We start from the raw sequence: 19,474 nt of genomic DNA, 5'->3' as shown, positions 1-19,474 counted from the left end.
AGAAGCTGCTTAAATCTTAGACGGCAACCGAAATTTTATTGATCTGTAGCCGTCAAAATAAGCTCAAATTTTTAAAATCGAGAAAATTTCTTGACAGAATTGACGATTTCGACAACGGTGAATTACATATGTAATACATACCTCGGCTCTGTGATGACTGATTGCATTGAAATAGAGCTCAAAGGAAAGCTCATCAAATCTGCATTATTAATAAAATTGTCAAATGGCGCGACTGATCATGAAAGGGGAGAAGTACGTGATAATATTTTCGCCGTGTTGGTCAAAAACGTCTTTTCACAATAAAGTAGAGTGCGCAAACTTTTATTTTTCAACGAACGTGATACGTTACAGAACAAACATTCTTTCAATGGACTAGGTTATTCTTTAGTGAACAAGTTGATATGTAATCTTGACTTTTTGGTGATATAGTATTTCGAATTATTTTGAATTTAAGGTGATATAGTATTTCTACCTTTACCGACCGAGCACAATCACACTTTTCCTTTCTATATTAAATAAACAAACGAACGGCAAGAGTTCAAATTTCGACGGTGCAGCGCTCGTTTCTAACGGAATTCAAGAAAGTTACTCATATTCCAAAAATCGTTAAAAAAATGTGTGTTTTTTTGACGTGTGTGCATTTCAGGGGCCTAAAATTTCATAGCTGATATATTCGTCCTTTTGTTTATTTAATACAGGAAAAAAAGGTTGAGTTTGCTCGGTCGATAAAGGGAAGAGTACTACATGATCTTGAGTTCCGAATTACAGGATAGAATTATTATGTATCAAGTATACGAATAATGGATACAGCTTCGGTCTATTCCATTAATCACGATAAATTCATTTCTGTTGATTACAGATTCAAAAATTTGCCGTACAGATGCTACAAAATCCCGTGAGGTTTACTGCCTGTGAATTTTTCACTATAGATTACGCATACATTCGACATTTGAGTCAGTGAGTCCGTTATCCTCTCGCAAATGCGTTTTTCTTATTTCTTTCTGATCTGCTTCTCGTTTTACAGGTGATTGGCTCAATAACTACTTCTTTAGTAATTCTCGTCTAAATGAGTCAGCATTCGCAATCCGGTACCTTGAATTCTATCCCTATCAACGAAACTAAAAGTTGAGCAAATCTTTATTCGGTTGGTAAATAGAAGTTCAATTTCTTAAGAGAATATTTTCTACGGAGCTTGCTTCTGTTACGTGATCATTTCCATACCTAAAAAAATTGTATTGAAACGTTCGACTATAGAAGCATTTTACAATCATCGGTCACATCATTTTTTCAAAATTTATTGTGCCCTGAACTTTTTCCCCATTCCGATATAATATTGTGCAATGTATCTGAAACATTTCAAATTTTTCCTTGGTGTGATATTGTAGCGTTGGATAAGAAACAAGTTTCAGCCGATTGATTTAGAACTGAAAAATTTTCCGTGTATCTTTTATAATCTGGCAAACAAAACTATAATTTTTATGATATTCATTGATTTCACGCAGTACTTTATATCCTACAGTGCTGATAGAAAAATCAGTGGATATTACATCACTATTTATATTTATTTCTGAGTTTTGAAATATATACACAGAAGTCACAATGTTGCGATAACCGCATTGTGTTACGAATATGTTAGAAACTCATTTGCTGTTAGGCTAAGCAAACTACGTGAAAAAGAAAAATCATGGTTTATATGGTAAAACTCAAATGAATCAAGTTTGATTCTATCGAAGTAATTAGTTTAGTTATTAATGTTTTATTAATCCCGTTATTAACTTGAATTATTGAAAAGAACAGACCATTGTTTCTTTTCTTAATGGTATGACAATTTTAGTAGTCCAATCCCGATGGATGACGGCTGAAATCATCTGAAATTATACGTAAATCGATACTTACTTTACAGAAAACCTTGTAAATATTTCGAATGAAGTTTTTTTTAAATATTTCCCAGTAAAGCACAAGCTTATTAATTATAACACGCGATGAGCATGTATACAAAATTTTTACGACGAGCTAAAAATATACAAAAAAAAATCATGAAATTGTTACACGGTTTATAGGTAGAAAAATCATTATTTTCGAACAAAATCACTTGTTGATTTGTTAATATTATACATACCATGCACCTTTGTAGCGAAAATAAAGATTGAATAAAGACAGAACAATATCCAAAATTACTTGTAATAGCGCCATCTCGGAAAAAATTTATGAAATCTAAATGCTTTCGGTACTGTAAAGGATATGTTGCTCTGATCAAATTCGGCTTGATTGATTTCAATCACAGGTTCGGTACCTTCAATTCACCATTTCTTTTTCGCAATGCAAGTCTGCTAATCTGTTCTTGACTATGACTTTCATTGTACTTTATTCTTCTGCTCAACTTCCGGTGTCATATCAGAATGATTCGAGGCCTGGATCTTTGGTGCCTCCGTCATCTGAATGAGGATTATTAGATAGGTTGTTATATATCCGATCACCTAAAACGCAAGGAGCAGACAATCAATGAATTCCAGAAGTCCCCGATGCCCTTGCATGAATAAGATTCTGGGTAATACTTACAGCTTGAATAAATGTGTAATTCATAATGAAGAATCCGCAGACATCAAACTGTACGGGATTCTGAAGTATCTGCACTGAAAACTCTTGAATCTGCGGAAAGAATTATTAAAGGTTAAGGTCATGTAGGCATCCTACCATTACCGACCTAGCAAACTCAGTCCTTTTCATCCTATGTTAAGTAAGCAAACGAACTAAAAGGGTTCAAATTTCGAGGGTACATCGCTCTTTTGTAGTGGAATTCAAGAAAGTTACTCATATCCGGAAAATCGTGATCGTTCGTTTGTTTATTTAATATAGATAGAAAAAGGGTCACTTTACTCGGTTAGTAAGTGCATTACAATTTTCTCCCCCTTCGCATGAGCTAAGATTACGGTGCCTACATTATATTCACAAGCTGTCCACCTATAGAATTTGAAGTTTAAAAGGCTCGAGTGAGCTTTGTCTATAGATCTGCGTACATTTACCTTCGTTTGAAGTTCCTGATCTTGTGCACATGGTTTCATGAGACCATAAATAACTTCTCCAGTTCTTTGAGCCTGAAATTCGAATCAAATATTTCAATGGTTAAACACCGTGGTTGTGAAATATCTTTTCTACTCTCGTAACGATTTTCAAAAGTCAAACTGTCTCCAATTAAAGTTATGCAGTACTCCTGTCTTTACCGACTGAGTAAAGTTTTTTTTTCTTAAGTGAATTTGCTCGGTCGGTAAATGTAGGAGTACCACATGACCTCAATTAGTGCGGGTAAAGTAGGACGCCGTGGTTCAACTACTGTTACCTCGTTGCTGGCGCGCCCACACGAGTGGTTAATCACCCAAATTTTGTAAATGTAAATGGTCGTCCATGCAAGCGGCTGGATTATTGCTGTAAGATTGTTAAACATCTCATCTTCCAACATGTATGCGACGTAAATGGTATACAGCAATCCCGTTGTCACAATAACCGATATTACCATAAACAGCAGGTTTTGTACTCCGAATACGATGTTTATGTTATTAGCCAGCTTACAGAGTTCCCAGTGAGCTTTTCTAATTATAAAATTTCGCAATCAAGGAGACACAAATCATTCAACTATCTTCGTAATCAATTGATTCTTTCAAAGTGCGAACTCTACAAGGTTGCATGATACAAATCACTAGGAAAAAAACATAGATTATTTACCCGATTTCTTGTAGCATATAACGCTGGCTATCAGCTGAGCTGTGTGTTTGGATGTTACCCTCTCTGTACCATTGTATTGCGTTTGTAATATTGTGCGAAATAATCGATTGCATTTTCCTGGATTGAGGTATGGTAGGCTGTCGAGCCAAACCCTGCAGACTGTCGTTCAAGTCTCGAAATTTTTCTTCCACATATCTGCACAGCAGGCGTTGAGTACGATAATTATGATATCATTTTTATGATTCAGTATTTCACTAGACATACGTTACGCAGGTACAGAAGTTCAAGTCGAGTAAAAACATGACGAGGATTGGTTGATGCACAGCTGCTGACACACAGTAATTCCTGAATAGTGAACGATGGTCCGCCAAGCTCCAACTGAGATCGTAAATAGCCATGGTAAACATGGCTAAAACCACTATGATCAATCGGCTATTTACATAAACGTGAATTTTTCTGTAATCGTGCTTAAGCCCAAGTTTGTATTTGAAGATATCGTCCAAAATCATCATCTGACGTAAAGAATCCTTCGCCTTCTGCATGCACGAACCAGCATTAATCAATTACTGGAAAATTGGTTTAGCGCGTCATTGGAATAATTTACCTTGCTTCTGTGCCACACGAGGAAAGGAGCGATGGTGACAATGCCAGCATTTATGCAGTGAAATACTCGATAAGTATTCCTACGATTCATTGACTGGCCATCATTGTTGAAATCTGTAGTATCTTGTAGCAATTCATCCAAACCCACATAAATCGTAATCCAGTTTGTAAGATTAATTATCACTGTTTGTAATAGAATATAGAAGTATGGTATAACTGTTTTCTCTGGATGTAGAAAGATGCCCAAACCCATAAACCAGTTGATGTAAAAGAGCGGTTTGAAAGCCTCGCACAAGCTTTTTGGTGCTGAGAAAAACATTATTTTTCAATGTCGGTGATCTTAAGACGGTTTTAGATTACTGCTCACTCGGTCTTCAACCAATTTCTTTGACCCGAAATAATTTATACTTTCCTCTATTTCGTCAAACGCCACATAGAGTCACTAGTGTTAATATTGGCTTCAGAAAAAGTACTAAAAAGCAATTGACTAATAAACATCATAGAGACCTGAATATTTGATGTCACGCTCATATCTTTACAGAAATCTATAATTTACGTAAGCGAACAGCAGTTGCGCATAGCATAGGCACAATAACCATTATCTTTACAACAGCGGTGTGTGGAATCAATCATCAACACAAACGCTCAATAGAAATCAATGGGAACAAGTAGGTGTGATAGAGTGAATATATTGCTGATACATTTTCTTGTTGATCATAAATTGTTCATTATTATTTTTCCCGGATTTTATCATACTGAAACAGAATTCCCTATTACACGTCCAGGAACATCGTGTATTAAAAATTTCTGATAGTACGACGGAAATGCACTCCAAGTATGGGATGTTCCGTGCATAATGAGTACGTTATTCGATGTGGCACGCGGACTAAAAGGCTACGAAGTTTTTCGGGTGACTTTCAGAAATTTAGAAGGCTTTTCAAGTTTTTGAGAGTTTGCCACGTCAGACGATCGTCTATATTGTTATCAAAGTACAATCTTTACCCATGTAATGAAATAATTTCTTTCTCTTCGAAAAACGCAATATTTTTATCGTAATTTCGCTGCTACTGGTCCTTTGCTAACTTTGATGTCGTTTTTGCGATTCTGAGGGTTTAATTAGTCCAGAATGAGTCACACAAATTGATTCTGAGGCGAAAAATGTTTTGCTAACTAAAGTGAGGTTAACCTTACTGTTACATAGGTCGTAGATGTCACTAGATTCCGGGGCTTCTGAGATTATTAATAATTCTGTGATTCCGTTCTGTTCTCTGTTCTAATCTGTTCTTTACAATGTCTAGTTGTAAATCTGCTCTCTTTAATTTCTGATTCAATTCTGTATAACAACTAAATCTCTTCTGACCTCTCTGCTCTGCATCAGGGTTAAATAGATGAACAGGTAGGACAGGTTTCAAAGGGATTACTTGTTCCGAGCATGGCTGAAATTCCTATCTCTGAAGTTAGAATTGTGTAGCTAGCACTTTTCAGTAATCCGGATTTTTTAATGGCCGAGGCTCGACTTTATCGCTGATTCGTATCATCAAGGAATGTAGGACCCGTTTGTAATGTGGGCGACGAAGAGTTTAAAGATGGATTATTTCAGTGGTCTTAGACCTACCAAAAAAATGCTGCAGTTGTACCAGCGCAGGGCTAAATCGATGATAAACAGATCGTTTGATATTGTCCTTCCACAGAAATATGAGGAATCTGAAGATGCTTTGCACTAATTCCAGAAACGCAACTATATGCTTAACAATGTATGTACACCAAACAAACCAGCAACCAGCAACAAGGAAGCAACGGACTTTTTGGCCTCGCGTATCTTCAATATTTGTCACCGGCTCACTTACTCATATTGCAAACTCACGCTTGGCACGAAGACCGAGCTTGCTCCTTGTTACATAATATAATATTTTTCTCAGATGCGAAGCTCGATATACTTTTACCGCAACGGTGATGATAAATTTTCTTTTCACGTCTCTATTTTTGATAACCCCAGAAGTAAGCGCGATAAGGTAACAAGAACCTATGCTCTGTACATATGTATAATGTATATATATGTCGACTTTCGCATGTGAGGAAAAAATGTGTTTTACCGCAGCAACCGTTTTGCGGTAATAATGAGATGTGGATTATTTTCACTTCAAGATATCGCACACGGAATCTTGTTATATGTATAGATATGTAGGGTGAGTTAAATACCTTGAATTCCTCGAGTGTCAAATTTGACAATCCACAACGGTGGACCTAGCATGGCGGACAAAATTTCATGTAATTTGTAAGTAATAAATTTTGTAAGTAATTGTAAGGATTGACTCAAAAAATCGTGTAGCAAAATCTTGTCCTTGATTTTTTAGTCATAAAGATTCATTTCAATAATCTCAAATACCCTGAATTGAATGTCGATCATTGGATTCCACACTCATATTCAACTATTTCAATAATTTTAAAGTAAAAGTTTTGTTCTGTTATATTCAATAAATTTAAAAAAATTATTTGAACTATTTGGATCCGCTATTTATAATTTTGATGGTTAGATTTCGAATTCATAATTAACGAAGCCAGAAACCCCTCTCCTCAGATTTAGGTCAGGCTTCTCTCGTAGGAATCGTTTATAATTAAAAATCAAACGAACTCACCTGCAAGTGTAGCTGGATTGGAATTATATGAGCGTCTCATTCAAGATGATCACATTGGTAGTAGCACCACTACTTTTCATTAGATTGGCCACGTTTCAAAGAGTAAAAAAAAGACACGAGCTGCCTTCTCAGTATCCGCAATTCTGCCATTCTTCGTATTTTAGAGCTATCTTTAATTCGTAGAAAAACAAAGACTAATTTGAGGTGGAATGTAATCATATCGAACGAGAACCAGTGTACCAATTAGGTCTGCAAAATATCTAATTTTAAACTTTCCCTGTTTCAAGTATAACTGTTAATTTGAGAATTGGTTCTTCTTTTCAGGTATTAATTTGACTGCCAGTCGTAAAGAATCTATCATGAGTCCCCGATATTAATTGAATTGGCACGCGGAGAGAAAAGTTACTAGGTTTTTTTAAGTTCTTTGAATAATTGAAAAGACATTTGTGCTTTTTAAAAATTCGTAGTACGAGATATCATTCCCTAGTGTTATCTAAGTACAAACTTCACCCATTTAATCAGTTAATAGCTATACCAGCGTTTTTCTCTTCCTCACTGACGGGCATAGGTGATTAGATATGCTTAGGAATTTTACGACAGCAGCCAAGAAAAAAAATGGGCATTTCATTACCATTATATACATCAAGCTACGTACCTATGGATGGTTGCCATCAAACACAAAGGCGATAAAATATTCACCTCTCCATTATGGTGATTGCGTAGTAATGTTTATTTTCGAAAGTAGTTGTAACTGTAACTGATAAATACGTGACGGCCAACCAGTCGTGGCAACAGTAGATTGTTTTCAAGTGTAGGAATTAAGTCGGTTTGAACCAGCGGTAAAATAATCCAATTCGGTACCAGCAGATTATCGTCGTTAAAAGATGCGGACCTTCTTCTCAGAGCCAAAAACTTTACGGGAAGCTATCAAGCCCTTGGTTTATTTAAACTGGTTCTTGGGATTGGGCATTTTTCGACAACCGAATCACACTGCCTTCATGCATTTTGCTATGCAATTACATACTGTTATTGCTAATACGATGAGGCTAATCATCACTTACATAGGTATGGCTGACGCACTACAAAAGCTAGATTACGGAAACATGTCCCCAATGTCTATCATGATGTATAAGACACTTATGTGGATAAGTTCCTGCATCGTAGTGAGTACACCACTGTTAGTATGGATCCGAAAAAAGGTGATAAATATTTTTATCTAACTTTCGTTTTACTTTCCACCAAAGTTTGCATTTTGGCTTAATTGATTTTCGTTGTTCTTTCATTTGTGTTTATAAATTACCGTTGCCTTTGACATGCAATCTTTTATCGAAACTTAGAGACAAATTTAATTTGTTTATGTGAATAATTATTACTTATCTATACATATTCGTGTAGTCGTGTAGAGGGTGTTTGCAAGAGATGACTGCCTTAGAAGATCTGTTTCAATCTACTCTTGGAATTGAAAACAATTATAAAAAATTACACACTCGTATAAATGTCCGATCGATCATCGGTGTCTTAATCGGGTCCATAGTGAGCATTTCGGACCAGGCCATGAACCCAGACAGGTTTCAGGGGCCGTTAAATATATGGGATTTCTGTATTTTCACGGCTGTACATCAACAAATACTCATTATCATTTTATTGGACCTCATCTTCTGCGTATCGATAGAGTAGGTATAGTTATCACATCAGACTACTCTGAAGAAAAGCTTATGTCCAATGGACGTACAATTTTGAGTGTATGAAGTGTGTTTTTTTTTTTTTCTGTTGTTCAGGTGTGTCAGAGAAAAATTTCGAAGCTTGAACGACAATCTACTCAAATTGGCAAGACAGACTGCCACCTTATCCTCTAATGAAAGCCTGTCGATTGCTGTTCGAGTTAATGTTAATACCACACCAAGGAATGGAAGGGAAAGAAAGCCACTTCAGAGCATGACGACCAAACAGTATTACTTTTTACGGAAAATCCGGTGAATGGCAACCTAACTACACATTTTGTTCAATCGGTGTTCTGAAAACTCTTTTTCCGTTCTTAGGAAAGGCGTAAATTTATAGAGTAATTGAGGTGTTTGAAGTAATTATCTGTTGATCCTAAACATGAACTACAGAAGTTTCATGTCGCAATATAAATATCTTTGACTTAGAGGCCTTGTTACTAATCAAATATTTACAGCAAAGCTCACTGGGAACTCTGCAAACTTGCAAAACAGATTAACGACACTTTCGGACTACAAAATTTGATGTTTATGGGAATATCGTTCGTCATGATTACAGGATTATTGTACACCATTTATAGTGCTTATACATGGCACAATTCGACACGATGCAAAACTTTTGAAATAACTGCATCCACCGTGTGGGTGGCCGTTTTCACGTCACATATTTGGATGATTTGTCACTTATGCTGTAGTACCAGCAATGAGGTAATTCATGATCTGTTCGTCGACTTCCAAAGGAAAAAAAAATTATATGTAGCGTTATGAATTATATTTTGATTGAAAGACTTGATACGACCTACATTGAAATGTCCAATTCCTATTTTCAGGCTCAACGGACTAGAGAAATTCTTTGTGAATTTTCAACAGCAAATATTAATGACGCAGAACTTCAGACCGAGGTGTGTTAAATTTCCTGTGGCATAATAGGACTGGTTCTGGACACAAGTCCCTACATTACCGACACAGCCCGGTCGCAAAACTTTCCCCGGTTATTCCCCGCAGGGAGATAAAGTTTTGCTGCCGAACTATGTCGATAATGTTGGGATTTGTTTCCAGATCGGCCTTATTGTGCTACTACTGCCCTTTGTGTAAATACAACTAGGGACCTTGCTCAATCAGGAAATCAATTTTTCTGTATTCCTCAATGCGTTTCGATACTTCTCTGGATCTTCTGAAATCTTTGAAATCTATTGAATTCTATTAAAATCTCTGAAATTTTCCTTTCTAAAAATCCTTTGTAATCCTATAAAGTCTTTTCAAATCCTTTGAACTCTCTGAAATTCCTGGAATCTTTTGAAGTCTTCTGAAATCACGTGATATCTCTTGCAATCTTTTGAAACTTGTTGAAATCTTTAAAATCGGTTGAAATCTCTGAAATTTTCTTTTAAAAAGAATCCTATGAAATCCCATGAAGTCTTTTGCAATCTGTTAAAATCTTTTAAAATCGTTCGAAATCTTTTGGAATCCCTGAAATCTTTCAAATTCTTTTACAATTCTGCTTGTATTTTTACTAAACGTCTGTAGCTGTTGTGCAATTGATAACATTCTGCGTTCTCGAATTAAGTTAGTGTTCATTATGCTAGATTACAACCATTCAGCATTGTTGTGATCTACATATTTCAGGATCATTTGTTCTATCCGTTTCTTTAATCAGTCTGTCTTTGTGCCAAGGTCGACAAATTCGCAGTACAGACGTCTCAGAATCCCGTCAAATTTGACGCCTGCGGTTTCTTTTACATGGATTACACGTTTGTTCAAAGCGTAAGTACAAGGTTTGACTTGACCGACCTTAAAATTGTTACAAATACTTTGCACACTTTGGAATTGATACACTGTTTCCTTGTTGTTTTGCAGGTAATTGGGTCGATAACGACATATCTTGTAATCCTTATCCAGATGAGTGGACGATCGTAAATAGCACTGGAAGATCAGCGACTGAGTGATGCAAAAAACTTCGCGCATTGAACATCAGTCAATCGGCAAATGAGATCTTCGGTTACACAAAATATAAAAATTCGTCACAAGTAACGGTTTCAAAATTCTAATTCATCATTTAAGTTAATTGATGAAGATTGTAGATTAGGGTGCGCCAAAAGAATTTTTTTTTTTTCAAAAGCTCATCAAAAGTTCGCAGAGCATCTCTTATGGTATATCTCATCGAAATATGAGGTCTTGATATTGATATTTAGAGGTGCTTATTTTATTTTTTTCCATTTTCCATTTAAATAACGATGAAAGGAAATTAGAAAATTTTTGAATTTTGTTCTTTTAAACGGCTTGACTAATAAACTATCTATATACAAATTCTTATAGAAAATTTCACGCTTTATAAAACAGTACTGATAGAGAATTTTCCCAACTCTAACCGATTAAGAGATATTCGCATATGACTCAATGTTTATGGGCGAATATCTCATAATCGGTTAGAGTTAGGAAAATTTTACCTTAGCCTTTTTTATAGAGCGTGAAATTTCCAATGAGAATCTGTATTTATATCGTTTATAAGTGAAGCTGTTTACGGGAAAAAAATTCAACATTATTCCGGTCTTCTTTATGTGTTACATATTTAAATGGAAAGTGGAAAAAACAAAATAGGCACATCTAAATATCAATATTAAGAGCTTTTATTTAGATGAGATATACTATTAGAGATGCTGTAATAAAATTTTCATGGGAGTTTGAAAAAAAGAATTTTTTTTTTTTGGAACACCCTATTGTACCTACATACATCACAAAGCTGGAGAGGTACAGAATTGATCAGATGATACAGCATGGATGTATCATGCATTAGCAAAAACGCGTTCAATTCCGGATGGAAATACTGCAACAAATAGTCAAATAATCACCCATTATTGATTACGATTTCTCTGCACGACGTACAGTCCGTACAGCAGCGCTCAAAAATATTTTGACAACGATAGTAATTGTTACAAACAAATGTAAAATACGAAAATCAATAACATTTTTTAATTAAAGAAGTTCAATGTTCTACATCATTTTATAAAATTAACTCTCATTTGGTAAAAAATAAAGTTAAAATAAAGACAAATAATAAAAATGATGGATCACAATAATGATGAATTTCATATTGTCAATACACTTTCGAGTGCTACAGTATACGGGGCATTCCACGACAAATTAGACGCCCGCATAACTCATCCTCTTCGATTTTAATCATTTGTTAACATGATGTTCACACCGACCCAAAAAATCCTCTGAATTTTTTTTAGATTTTTTTGGTGGTTGGTGAAATTTGAAAAAAATCAGAAAACCAATTCCAAAAACATCATTTTTCAAAAATTTTTAAAAACTCGCACAAATTCTATAATATGAAATGTGATTTTTAAGCACCACACGGTAACAGGATTTCGATGTTCACTATTTTTTCGTAGCTTCTTAGTTTTTCCATGGCGTAATTGAGTTTTTTTTTTTTGTTTTTTTTATTCCATCCCCCAGATCCTATAATGGATCACGGAATCATGAAAATAATGTAACTCCACAATCTATTTACATCGAGACATACAAAAAAAAAAATGCAGAAACAATTCCGAGATTGAAAAACGGAAAACATGCGAAAAAAATTGTAAATATTGAGATCCTATTATAGTGTGGTGCTTAAAAATCAGAATTCAAATGATAGAATCATTGTGAATTTTTTAAGATTTTCGAAATGGCGTTATGTAATTTGATTTGCGATTTTGTATAAATTTGACCAGTGGTTAAGAAAATCTGAAAAAATTCCCGAAGCCCTTTTAGGTTGGTAAGAACATCATGCTAAAAATGATCAGAATCGAAGAAGGTGAGGTTCGTGGGCTGCCAATTTGACATGGCATGCCCCATGTATATATGTACAACACGACATCTAAGCATTGTTTGCTAGTAAAGCTTGCACAAAGCGAAGTTAAATTGTTGGGATCTATACCTTCAACTATGTACACTTGTGGACAATGAATCTGAGACCACCAATTTTTTACACTAGACAGTTATGTTGGCAACACGGAGAAACCTACAGCGCCATAGTCGGCCAAGCGCGAAACAAACTCAATCTCAATAAACATAACATAACCCATGACCGTCGAATCTAACCTTAGAATACCGCGGGGATAAAGACTTGTTGGATTGACTTGTGTGACTTTTTTTACTGAGATTAAGTTTGTTTCGAGCTCGGCCGATTATGGCGCTGTAGGTTTCTCCGTGTTGCCAACATAACTGTCTAGTGCAACAAATTAGACATCTCATTGTTCCCAAGTATACCTACAAGGCTGCGCGAGAAGTACACCAAAAGCCTTTACGTGTCGCAAACTTGTTGGCCTGGCGCCTAATCACTCATTCAGCTACCACGAACATAGCAGTGACTGATCAAGAAACGATTACTGAACGTTACATCGACCGAAAACATCGAATGTTGACTAGCTCATACGACGGACTGCGACGCGATATGCCGGCGAAATCGAGGATGGCTTTCCAATTCCGAACCAAGAAGGCTAGAGACAGGAGAACGAACTCGGGTGGTGGGGGTAGTCCCATATATGACCGCCGCCTGGCGTCGCTGTTAACCGTAGCGTACATGCGCAGTTTGGTACTGCGCAGTTCAGTAATTATGCGCAGTATCGGATTGCGCATGTACCCTACGGTTAGCAGCGACGCCAGGCAGCGGTCATGTATGGGCCCACCTCAAACCCACATTACAATAGGAGTTCGGTTGCCTGTTCTCTAGCCTTCTTGTTCCGAACCATCGCACACCGTCAGGACACTTCAGAGAGAGGCTTTCGATATTACGATCCTCGAGTGCAACTCCATTATTGACAGACAGCACAGGGCGTACAGCAGCGAAAGAGAATCGGAGTGAAATCTTCCTCTTGAAGCACCATATAGCCCGCACTTAAATAGTACCGCCAAAATCAGAATTTCCAAAGAGCACTTTAGCCTATCACGATACTATTATGAACAAAGATTAAGGAAGTTTTAACGGCGTTACGCAGCTAATCCAAATTCGGATGCGTTGCGTCTCTGGTAAGCATATTAGGTCTTTCAGAGTTTGCAACGTCGCGTCATGTTATTGTGAACGCTTTGTAAATATATTCACTCTATATACTTCCAAGATCTGCCATATGGTATAAAATCTATTTTTTTTATACATAACCGAAAAGTCATTCTAAAACAATCATTTCATGTTTTACGCGTGTGATGCGCTGTTGCCACGTTACAACGTGTTATGACCTACACAATTGGATACAACCTCAGCATGTATACATTTTTTTAAATCCTTTTACCAATATCACAGAAGTGATGAATGATTGAAAAATATCTTTATCAATTATTATTAGACTTGCATCTACTGCTAAAAAATATTTCAAGGGAATTTCAATGCCGCTTCATTACAAATTTAATTAATAACTTCAATTCTCGTCCATTCCTCCATAAGAATAACTGTAAAATGAGCAAAGACATATTTGCTTATATCTCATAAACAATCCCATGAATCGATAAAAGATTTTAATCTGCTGATTGAATTAACTTAATCTATTAAATTGCCAAATTTTGGTAAAAACTGAATGTTAATTCTCGTATGTTTAGAACTTTCTTAAGGTCATGTAGAACTCCTACCTTTACGGACCGAGCAAACTCGCCCTTTTTCTTCCTATATTAAATTCTCACGATAGCTCATTTTATTCCCCATTCCCTCCGAGATTGCACAAAATATCTCAGCTATAGATTCATGAATATACAAAGAAACCAAACAGTACTCAAAAATCGTGAATTCAAACCGTAAAATACATATGGCATAATCGGAATTACGAACTGAGTCCGGGACGTCAAGATCTAGGACGTAGAGGATCTGATGCGCGAAACTTACGGAGCACGATTCTTGCATGATTTTCACTGTTGACGAATATCGATCGATGACGCAATCTGGAGAGAAAGAATTTTCGATAACGTCAAAATTTTATTTTCTGTACATCCAACCCGAAATTGTGATTTCGAACTATAATACTACATATTATAATACTACGCATATGAACTATGTCTTAAAAATCCATCCAATATTATTAAAATTATAACTGACCACCAGCTGAATTTTGCACGAATTAATGCCAATTCATGTCCTGATTGGTCGAATTTACGTTTTTCTTCTTACCATTTTGGTGAGCAAAAATTTTATTCATCGTTAACCGCCCAGGTGATGCTGATCTTGATAACGATGCTGATACGTGCTGATGGTTATCGAATCGACAAATTTCGCTTTGCATTAGAAGACTAGGTAACCATAAGAGGAAAAATTCATTGCAGGAATTTACAATTCATTTGACTTCAAGGAAGTTCACTTCAGACAGAGGGCTTATTCGTTATTTCCTCCAATTTATCAGTTTCAGCGATTATCTAACATCACGTCACACGGTAGTGATATTTGTATCGTTTACGTGGCAGCGTTCATCGAAGTAGAATTTAATGAAACGAATACACTTCTACTGAATTTAATGAAATCATTTACTACTGTGCCTCAAATATGAACACATTTTTAGCTCAAATGAAACTTTTCAGGCAAAGTAGAATAAATTCGGTGGTTGCGAAAGGTCAGTTGGAGGGAACAATCTTTTAAGGTAAACTCGTTTCAGTACATGCATCAGATAAAGTATCATATTTGAACACGAAAACGTCTAAAGGTAGCATAATGGTAACGAGGCATGAAGATCGCAACATTTAAAATGGACTCCTTTTTCTTAGACAGTATACTCAATACGTTGACTAAATATTCAAGTTTAGCATTTGACTAGATATAATACACGATCACCTTTTTTACCGTCAAGTATTTTGTGGAATCAAAAATCAGTCTTAGAAGATTTGCAAAATAATTGTAGGTAATGCAACCTATTTATAGTGATGTAAGGGTATCACCTTTCGGTCAAGGACGAAGCCAATAATTTACTCCTATCACCGATGTTTAGTAACAACTAAGCCGATCAAGTTGGTCAACATTCGACTCATGCAATTACTTCATTTATGAAGTAGTATCTAGACGTTATAAACAAGAGTAAGCGGAGTTGGAAACTTCACAGTTGCGGTAACCAAAAAATTTAGTCTTACTGCTCACGTTGGTGCGGGTCGCAAGTGTTTGTAGAACGATACCGTAGCTATAACCGACCAATCCAAGGCTCGAAATCACCCAATGACGCCACTTGATTCTGTCGTGATCTATATCGCCTGGGATATAGAAACCCGTAGGCACCGTAACGTCTCAAATTTGCGATTGGGACTCAGGTGTCTTAAAGCGATGCCTTATTCTTAAATACGCAGCACCCAATTGCTCACGTAATGATCTCTTGATATTATCTTTCCATAGAAATATGTAGAATAAGAGAATGCTCTGCACCGATTCCAAAAGCGACATTATATGAGTCATCGCTGATGTGCGCCAGAAGAGCCAAATCACCCAAACGATTATGTGACCTCCCATTATCACAAATAGTTTCAATTGCAGGTTAAACCTGAAACAGAACGTTGGAGAAAATGACGACCCTTCCCTACTCTGGAGATGAAGCTTGCAGCCAATATTTCTGTCCTCCATTCTTTAGAATGACGTGCATTTCATTTCCGACCTCAACTCACCATTGCTCGGCATTATCTCGGTGTCTATTCAGACCATCGGCCAGTTGCTTGGTGTCTTTTTTTTGACGTCTGACCGAGAGCGCAGTTGAGGTGTACCGGTAGGCGTTGCAGGTGAAAAGAACTGTGACACCTAGTGAGCAGCTCCACTTTACAATTTCATACCCTGTGTTAAATGTGCAGAATTAATCTCCCGACATATTGTGGATTCCATCTATAGTGACACAGGTCTGTAGAAAATATTTTGTTTCAACTGCATATGATGTTTTTGCTGAACATTATGTTTTCGAGTGAACTGAATCAAAAGATACCTTCTATTTCCCTCCATCACGTACAGTATTTTTGCCAAATACAAAATGTTTGCATAAATAAAGCATAACAATAAGGACAAAACTAAAATTTCATCACAATGAACTGAACAATATTTCTTCTAAAATTAAACAAACAATCAAATGAAATTTCATGAAATTTACGTAACAATGCGCGTTCATTCTTTTTCCCTATGAAACCTTGCTCTCGTCTCTTTTATACTCCTACAAATACGCTTACGGTTTCAATTTCCTCTTTCCCTGTTTATATTTATACTTGAGTCTCACTCTAATATATGTTAAATGGGAGGAAAAAATCACTTTTGCACAGGATTTTTCGAATCAAGAATAGTATACCTGACTTCGAGTTAAACGAAAGTTTCACTCTGAATGAAACCACAAACACGAGTTCAAGAAAAAAAACCTGTCGTGATGGGATTTCGCAGTATGTTTCCCGGTTTCAGTGAGTAAAGAACTATAAGAAACACTATGATAAACCGGTGCACTTTTTTTGGTAGCAGAACTGCGTAATTGGTTCTTTAAAAATTGTTTGCGAACCTCAACGTCTTCAGTCTCATAAACCTACTTGCTGTGTCGCTTCGAAAGGCTGGGACATATTTTTGAATAATTGTAAGAGTCCCAATGGCAACGGCTGGTGTGACCCAAGCGTAAACGGCGTAACAAAAAAACCTTCTTGCTTCACGTTCCCGCGTGTCATGACTGACCGATCGTATTTTCCTGAAAACCATATATAGTAACTCAGTTCAGGATTACGCAGCCCGATTACACAGATCACTATTGAGTCATTCGCATCCAAAACTCACCGGAATGTTTTCCAAATGTTGTAACTCATCACGTTTAGCCATAGCGCGCAAGAGCCCGCGCAGTAACGCGTCAGTGTTACTAAAATGGAAAACTAAATCTGAGGGGATGTTATGGGGCAGCATGAGATATATCCAACTTTATGAATGACGAGTAAAAAAAATATCCATTTCAAAGTTGTCATATTACCAAATAGGTTAAACAAAGCGGCGTATCTGTCTTTTTCAGTTGTAATCAATATCACGAACGAACCGATGTAGGTGACCATGTAGGTGGCGATGTAACAGCGAAATATCTTTCCATTAAGATTCCGCAACTCTGGTACGATGCTGTAAGCGATGAGGATTATCAGCATGACGATAGTGGAAAGCACCAAGAACAACATGTCCCAAGGATTTTCAGCTATCCACGGGTAACACACTTTAACCGAATATTCAGTCCATCCTGGCTCACGATAAATACAATAATGATCCAAGCCCCAGAGCGATCCTTCGGCAAAGTCTGCCGTACGTAGTGATCCATTTCGCAGCAGATGATAATTCTTTTGCACCGAAGACTTCATCCACGTAAAGATGCATGGATCTTTTTCAATTGTACGATAATTCAGCCATGACTGATTCGTTTCATCACGGTTATCTTCGACGAAGTCTCTGATTCTGGGCAAAGAGATGTTGGTCGGATCTTCTATGCAACTCTCTTGGTATCGAGCCGTTCCCAAAGGGCAGCAGATCGAGACTGTGAATTTGTTAATCTTATCTTCACGCAATGACAATGGCACATCTTGAACAGAAATATTATTCGAGTATTTTACACTGTCAGAAGAGTTTAGAAGTTTTTTAGTTTCGCCAGATGTGAAAAATCTCTGCAACGCTTGTCTATGGCCGTAAACACTGATTCGGATCGAACACAGAATCAACGGAAGAAAAATGACTGCGGATCCCCGAGTCGTGAACATGTCGACCGAACGGTTACTGTTCACCAGTACAACTAACAAAAGACACGCAATTTCTTGTGCCGCTAGCTGAATGCAATAATTCCGTTGTCCACATCCCGATTCGCGATATCTTGGTTTGAAAGTGATGTGATGTTTCGAAACGTTAAGAAAACGGATAATGCGGTCGGAACGTACAGTTTTTCCATCCATGACTCACCAGGATATATTGGCCGTGTATGTAAGACAGTTTATTCACCACAAGCCTACTATATTATTATATTATGAGTCTCGTTCATCGAGATTACAATAGTAGTACCGCTACTTTCCGATAGTTTGAATCACATATTCTCAGAATAACTGAGAAAAAATAACGGTAAGCGGCCCTCTCCCGATGTCCGCCATCTTACCGTATTTTATGCGTTTTTTGTGCAAGGGCGAGTCGCACGTGAAAGTGAATATTCAGTGTTTGCTTTATCACAAAGTATCGGCTGGTGTAAAAAATTGTAAAAAATATGCCACAGTAGCAGAGTGCGTTTCTCAACATGGGAAAGTCAAAGAAACGTTCTCGCGAAAGAAAATCATCGTCAGAACTGTGACGTAAAATAAAAAGGTTAGAGAAAGAGCTTCAGACAAGATACGCATCGGAAAACAAGAACGAATCAAGAAACAGAGACCAATCGAGGGTCAGAAACGCATCAAGGTGTAGAGATGAAAGAAAATCTCGCCATTCAGGCAAGCTAAATCAGTGCTCACAATCAGAGAAACATCGACGGCGTGATCTCGGATGAATGAATCTCTTCCGTATGTACAGACTGATATATTTTGTACGTGGGAGGCAATAACCATCAGTAATTTAAAAAAGGAAGAGAGAGAAAATAAAAGAACAATAAATATTTCTCTGTCCTTTCCATCTTAGATAAAGACGTTCTCGAGTCGGACAAAGAGAATTGCCGCGAGAGGCAAACAGAATAATTAGCGGTATGTATGGAAGTTGCTACCAGGGCTTTTCCAAAAATTTTGCTTCTCCATATAGTCTTAGCAGACCAAAATCATTACGGTCAGATTGGATTTTTTCAGGACTACTTAAAGAAACGAAAGAAGAAAACCTCGACAAATATCCTAGAA

The 19,474-nt window shown here is 36.8% G+C and overlaps 3 protein-coding genes across 4 annotated transcripts; 1 reads left to right on the top strand and 2 right to left on the bottom strand.

Moving 5' to 3' along the window:
* Positions 1 to 206: 206 nt before the first annotated feature.
* LOC124222786 (putative gustatory receptor 28b) lies at positions 207 to 3,784 on the bottom strand. Of its 2 annotated transcripts, none has more exons than XM_069137680.1 (6): positions 3,721 to 3,784; positions 3,338 to 3,587; positions 3,024 to 3,095; positions 2,560 to 2,649; positions 2,294 to 2,477; positions 207 to 1,868 (listed from the first exon to the last, which is right to left on the bottom strand). In XM_069137680.1, exons 1-5 carry the CDS (start codon positions 3,735 to 3,737, stop codon positions 2,355 to 2,357), a joined length of 552 nt encoding a protein of 183 aa, XP_068993781.1. In that variant the 5' UTR covers positions 3,738 to 3,784; the 3' UTR covers positions 207 to 1,868; positions 2,294 to 2,354. The 2 variants fall into 2 exon arrangements, with proteins under 2 accessions (XP_068993781.1, XP_068993782.1); XM_069137681.1 differs by lacking the exon at positions 207 to 1,868 and adding an exon at positions 2,207 to 2,230.
* A 4,014-nt stretch (positions 3,785 to 7,798) lies between these two features.
* LOC124222781 (gustatory receptor for sugar taste 43a-like) lies at positions 7,799 to 11,618 on the top strand. The gene is made up of 7 exons (XM_046634118.2): positions 7,799 to 8,158; positions 8,355 to 8,632; positions 8,738 to 8,932; positions 9,136 to 9,385; positions 9,508 to 9,579; positions 10,352 to 10,441; positions 10,535 to 11,618. The coding sequence occupies exons 1-7, from the start codon at positions 7,844 to 7,846 to the stop codon at positions 10,592 to 10,594; spliced, it is 1,260 nt and encodes a 419-aa protein (XP_046490074.1). The 5' UTR covers positions 7,799 to 7,843; the 3' UTR covers positions 10,595 to 11,618.
* A 4,299-nt stretch (positions 11,619 to 15,917) lies between these two features.
* Positions 15,918 to 18,370, bottom strand: LOC138191324 (uncharacterized). The gene is made up of 3 exons (XM_069137971.1): positions 17,668 to 18,370; positions 16,289 to 16,451; positions 15,918 to 16,167 (listed from the first exon to the last, which is right to left on the bottom strand). Exons 1-3 carry the CDS (start codon positions 18,368 to 18,370, stop codon positions 15,918 to 15,920), a joined length of 1,116 nt encoding a protein of 371 aa, XP_068994072.1.
* Positions 18,371 to 19,474: the final 1,104 nt, after the last annotated feature.

The sequence above is a fragment of the Neodiprion pinetum genome, chromosome 7 (assembly GCF_021155775.2).
Source record: "Neodiprion pinetum isolate iyNeoPine1 chromosome 7, iyNeoPine1.2, whole genome shotgun sequence".
In the NCBI taxonomy this organism is placed as follows: Eukaryota; Metazoa; Arthropoda; class Insecta; order Hymenoptera; family Diprionidae; genus Neodiprion; species Neodiprion pinetum.
The sequence above is the reverse complement of the archived record's forward strand: the minus strand, read 5'-3'. Positions and strand labels throughout refer to the sequence as shown.